Below are 6,000 nucleotides of genomic sequence, written 5' to 3'. Positions count from 1 at the left end.
GCTAATATTCTAGGGAAGCAATGTGGTTCTCTAAGGTTCTTGAAAGAACCTGAGGTTTGTAGTCAAGGGAGACCCAGACTCAAACCCCAACTGTGTCATCCATGAGCTATGAGATGGGGCAAGTCACGTAATGGATTTGCCCTGCCCAGATGTCCTTTCTGAGTGCAGCAGGCTCATGCCAAGATGCTAGGACTGTTGTCTTCCAGTTGGCCTCTTCTCTGCAGAACTGCCCTTGGCTGATGGGAACCATATTGCTCTGAAGGTTACAACCCCCCAAACACTGGGGGTGACCACAGCCAATGACTGACTGGTACAGGTGCACAAAAGTTTGGCAGCTTAACCCAGGAGGGGATAACTCTGCAGTGAGGGCTATGCTCCAAGCCCTTCTCCCATGTACCAGGGCCAGGAAGTAGACTGCCTGAGTCCACGACTTTTCGAGGCTCTTTCCCTATCCTGCGCCCTCCACTCCCTTAAAGGGTTTTGTTTTGTTTTGTTTTTCCTTGAAGAACACTCTCTTACTAAATCTTGTGCCCTTAAATCTTGGTCTCAGGCTCTGCTTCTGGAAATCTCAACCTGAGCCACATGCCTTCCCTTAGCTTCTCTTTTTCAAACTCCTCTTTCTAGAATTTACTGAGATGATAAATTAAAATTGCCCGGCATGTAATACACTCAATAAATGCTAACAGATTTCCTCTCTCATCTTCCTCACAGGTACAAAGTAGAAAACATGAGGAAAGTTCTTTAAACAAAACAGCCTGCAAGTGAATTTTCTATACTCTCTGTGTAGCAAATCTTTTAAAAATAGGCAAGCGAGGCATTGATTTTTAAAAATGGAAGTATTAATACCTCCTTTGTGGAGCTGTGAGGATTAAATAGAACAACGTCTGTGGACCTTACAGTTATGTGGTGCAGAGTAAGCACTCAACGAGTGGAAGCCTCTGCCCTTCTATTAGGCAAGCTTCAGGAGGACGGGCCAGTCCATCCTTGTGTGTCTGTGCCTGGTACAGTGGCCAGCACAGAAAAGGCACTCCTGTGTGTGCTCAAATCAACCACAGGGAGCATGGAAAGAGACCATCCTTTACAAAAGATGGCACAGGTTTCATGATTCCACTCCATTTGGAGTCTGGGCAGTAAACCCAACCTCAATACTTCTCCTAATTGTAGGCAGACTTCTCCGCTCATGTTCACAAATAGCCAGAAGCACTTACTTTGGTCATTAACACAGTTTATTACTGGCACACTTATCAATAAAGCATACATAAAATACAGCCGTTTCATAACACACGGAGCCACTGTGTCTTTACATGTGTGGAGGAACATATTAATATGCAAATGGAAAAATTAGTTCTCTTATAAAGTTTCACATAAATACACTGGAATTGCCCCCAAAGAAAAATCCCCATAAAAGAACCAGGTGAGGGCTTTACAAAATATTATACAAGAAATATACTATGAAAAGAAACAACAGTCAACTCAGATACAATAAAAAACACAAAAACTTTCAGATTTATTAAACTGCCCACAAAATTAATGGATTACATGGCTTGAAAATATTTGGATCAACAGCGATTTTACAAATGCATAAATTCTCAAGGGGCCAAGAGTCTTTTTTAAGTAAAAATCGGTCTTGGTGTCTGATGACAAAAAGACATTTCTTGTTTCAGCACTGGGGCTTGACTGAACCAACTCAGGCTCAAGAACCAATTGACATTAGCTTGCCCATAACTTACCCTGCTGGGCCCTCTTAGCTGTTACCCAAGAAAAGAAAAGGTAAAGAAAAAAAACGTACATTTAAATTACTTTCCAAAAGCGGATTTTTTTTCTTTTCTTTTTTTACTGAAACAAGAAACTCTCAGATGCAAGTCAAAAAGCAGAAAATATCTTACAGTATTAAAAAGTCATCTGTAGTTAGGTTCGGCATATTAATGAGATCCTGAGCACTGAGGGCTTATCGACAATATGGCCTTCGTTTGATGCGGGGAGAGGAAATTAACAAACATGTGGTTAACACCGTGCCAGGAGAAGCGCTAGCGTTTGCTCTTGTTTTCATTACGATCAGTGCCAGTATCTGTTACCTGTGAAGGCCTCCAGGGAAGGGTCATGGACATTTATTTGGAAGGATCCTCTTAATTAAAAAGAAAAAAGAAGAATGAAAGAAAGCAACTCAGATCACTGTGGTTTAGAAATAGATATTTGCGTGGAAAAGTTTTTATTTCTCCTCCCTCCTCTCCTGTAAGTAAGGATCTGAAATAGTGAGTGTAGCCCACAGGCATACGACAGTGGACTCTGGTGCCGCTCATCTTACTGGGAAGCCTGGGGTGGGGGATTTTCTGATTTGGTCTCTTGAGTGGCGGGAGGTTTACTGTTCCATGGGCTGCTGTTCCCCAGGGCGGGTGAATTGTTGAAGTCTTCCTCGTCGTCCATGCCGTTGGCCGCATCATATTGCGTGTTTTCTAATCTAGTGATTAGCCTTTCGTCCTCGTCCCCAAACTCACCTCCCATCAGAGTTGGCTCTCCTACCACCATCACATCCTGTGAACAGCAGCTGACATTATTACAGGGAAACCTTGGGAGAGAGAAGCTCAGCTTAAAACACTAGTGGGCAGAGCTGGGGGCTCTAGGACAGACACACTTGTGTACTGTACACCAGGGTCAGGTCTCAATGTCGGGGGCCGAGACGCATATTTGATTTCTACGGGAAATAAACATCGCCTCCTGATGTGTAACAACCACGCGAGTTTATGTCCTTAGTGCGCAGCCTGACACCGGAGAACGAGCAATGCTAGCAATCTGCAGAAATAAAAAAATGGATTTTTCAAAATTAAAAAAATCCACGCTTTTCACTTGCCGACATTGGGGACTTTTGAGAGGGCTGTGGAACCTTCTGCTGGGTGCTTTTCAAAACCTCCAAAAATCCGCCGCTTTTATTTAGGGGCTCTGAATGGCTTTGGAAACTAGCAGTGAACATGAGTAGGATGCAATTCTGCATTATTCACGCAATTCATTCCAAATGGCATTTTCTCTGTCCCAGGGATGGTATATGTTTTAATTGAAGACAGAATCTCTCTTTTCTCTACTCAGCCAGGCCCTTTTATGCAGCCAATATCCTTGACATTCTGCTACTTAATTATGGTAATTAATTTAGGTAAAGTTTTCGATAAAAACAATGTTCACACTGATTTGACAATTTGCATAGCTAATTAAGTCATTAGCAAAAACCTGCTGATTGCCAACAAGCCCTGAATTTACCATCTGTTATTTCATGGTGCCTGTCACCTATCCCGACACAGGCAACCCTGCCACCAATCTGGGCAGTAAAGAGAACCAGTCTGTCCAGCTGGTGCCATAAAAAGAAGATGAAGAGCGCTAATTATAATTACACTGATGAAGCTGGTAGTCATCAGAAATGGAAGCGTGCAAGAAGAATCCATCTAATCACTCCTTTAAGTACAAATTGTCCTTCCATGCAAACAAGTAAGCCACCTACTGTAGCCGGGAGCATCGTGGAGGCCACTGCTGGAGAGGCACGGGGACGGGGGAGAAGGACGCATACCCAGGGCACGGCTCCGGCCTCTTTGTTCAAAGGGGACCATATGGGGTTGATGGGTGACCTGGGCATGGGACAGGACACCTGTCAGGTGGATACTGCTGGGCAGGCGCTGAACAACAGTCTACTTAAAAGTGCTGTGACTCCAGGAGAGTGCCCAACTGCGATCAGCCTCCGCGGGTCAGACAAAGGACTGGGCCAGGTGCTTTTGGCGATGTGAGGGTGCGTTTCCTGATAGGGAGGCTACTTCCATGAAACGCCTGGACAGCTGGGCAAAAATTCCTTTCGCTGGAGCAAGAGAGGCTTTCCTGGGCAGTAGAGTGGAATACTGCCTATGTCAGGAGAAGGTCCAGTGGGCCCTCCAGATCCCTTCCAGAATTTTGAAGGTGCCAATTGAACAAACCCCTTAATGGTTTATTTCAGAATGGAAAACTCTGTTTGATTGATTGATCCTCTTAGAATTATAGGGAGATAATCAGTAGGTTTCCAAACTGTGTTTTCTGATTAATCACCCTTGCGATTTGATAAAAATGATTTTAAAGAGAAATGTCCCAGATGAAGTAAATGCCAGAAATATGAACTGAGTACTGGCAGGAAAATCAGATGTGTACTTCCAAGAACGTATTTATCATGCAACAAGGAGCTAAACGTGACACTGACGTGTAGGGAGACTCATGAGAACTCAAGGCGAGATGCAAAATAGACACAGACTCTGTGCCCGGCAAGAACACTGACAGGATTTTAGATGGAATGTGGCTTCCACAGAGGCGTGAATGTTACCGAGTTAGCGGGGGCAGCCACCACACCACCCACTGGGATTGTTCAGGATAAAAAAAAGTGCCACTTAGTTACAGGCAATTAGGAGACCATGCTTATGATCAGGAACAAAGGTGGAAAGAACAGGGCAAGTGGGGCAGAGGACTGCATGAGGGTTAATCTTATTTCATGACTTATGGGCAACACACTTTGAAGGGCATGGAAGTCACATGCATAAGGTGTCCAAGGGCAGGAGAAGGATTAGAACCAACCACTTGGGTCAGCATTAGTATTGTGAGTCCAAGGTCATCAAGAGAGGCTGGGAGAGTGTGAGGAGGTGAGCACAATTTGGAGAAACGTAAGAAGAAGCCAACTTAAGCGTTATGCTAGAAGAAAAGTTTCCAACACTCCAGATGCTTTCATTGTATCAGAAAATAACAGTCATTCAAGAAAAGTATTATGAAAATAGCAATTTGAATCACTTCAAATGGGACTGATATAGACTCGTAATATATTTGGTGTATCTTTGTTCTAGGAACAGCTGGAAAAGATGCCCAGACGTGGATATTTTTAAGCATCCTAAATTTCAGAGAGATGTCACATTTGCCTTACTGATTATAAAAAATATCCTTAGCCAGATACATAATCATGCGTGCATGTGTGTGAGTGATTAATAGTTAATAGATGGCAAGCTATAAAAGAGACGTGTGCTAAGGGCTTCATAGGCACATAGATACTTGAGGCCACTTACACAATTATGCACACATCTCTACCCGTTTTTCTACCCCTCTAGACCAGGATAGTGGTTTTCTGCTCAGACAGTCTTGGTTTATTTTCCTCACACAAAATGAATGGAGATATAACACACATTCTGGGCTGCCTCTAACTAGGGGATGTTAGCACCATGCCCACCCCAACACACACATCTTTAAAAATCCCCCCAACATTCAACATTAGCAGTGAGAGTTGCATTTCCTTCCCAACTCCGCTATCTCGTGTGTCCCACAGGAGGCAGGACTGGTCCATCTGAGAGTACCCCATATGCCCTCGGCTCCCCATGAGGCAGACCTCTGCTCCTCGCTGGAGGCCTGGAGGTGCCACCAGCTCTTGCCCGTGTCACACTTCCTCACTAATCCCCCGTGCAAGGACCACCAACCTCTGAGGAGGACTGGAAGTGACTCCTTTCAGGGCCCCTCAATGCTTCTCCTTAAATTGGCCAGAAGGGGTCACTGCTGTTGAATGACACAGGTCTCCATCCCTCCCAGGGTTGAGGCTGCAGTTCGGGATCGCTCCTAGCCCCTGCTCATGGAGTGAGAAGCAGAATCCAAGGATTAAACCCTAGTCCTCGCCAGACACACACGTTGCTGCCGTGGCAGCTAAGCGGACCACGGCCGTGGACGTGGTGCCACACCATATCTGTTCATGCCTTTGGCTGAGGCAGCCATGCCTGCAGATCGCATTTCTATTTAAACAGTAAAATTGTGTCGGTAATTCAGCAGACAGGGATAGAAGATGTGGTCACTACAAGCTATTCAATGTATCTTTTAACATCTATTCAACTAGAGTATACACAGAAATTTGCATATTTTCCTAACCTGATTGCCTTCCTTGCCATCTGTAAGTTTTACTTAATTAAAACCTCTTTAATTACATCTTGTGGGGTTAGTGCTGAAATTCTCCTCTCACTTTCTAATGGT

The 6,000-nt window shown here is 44.5% G+C and overlaps 1 protein-coding gene across 43 annotated transcripts in view; it reads right to left on the bottom strand.

Annotated features, from left to right (window-relative positions):
• Positions 1-1,208: 1,208 nt before the first annotated feature.
• The window catches only part of LDB2 (LIM domain binding 2), a 359,745-nt gene continuing 354,953 nt past the window's right edge, over positions 1,209-6,000 (bottom strand). For 8 of the 43 annotated variants that reach the window (XM_070613154.1, XM_070613159.1, XM_070613156.1 and 5 more), the window contains 2 exons: positions 5,460-5,602; positions 1,209-2,790 (listed from right to left, as the gene is read on the bottom strand). In XM_070613154.1, coding sequence (XP_070469255.1) covers positions 5,498-5,602 — 105 coding nt within the window. In that variant the 3' untranslated portion in view covers positions 1,209-2,790; positions 5,460-5,497. Of the gene's footprint in view, positions 2,791-3,487; positions 3,612-5,459; positions 5,603-6,000 lie in introns of those variants that run through there. The other 35 variants (XM_070613153.1, XM_070613158.1, XM_070613155.1 and 32 more) reach the window with 6 other exon arrangements.

The sequence above is a fragment of the Equus przewalskii genome, chromosome 3, assembly GCF_037783145.1.
Source record: "Equus przewalskii isolate Varuska chromosome 3, EquPr2, whole genome shotgun sequence".
NCBI lineage: Eukaryota > Metazoa > Chordata > Mammalia > Perissodactyla > Equidae > Equus > Equus przewalskii.
Note: the sequence above shows the minus strand (reverse complement) of the source record. Positions and strands in the feature narration are given on the sequence as shown.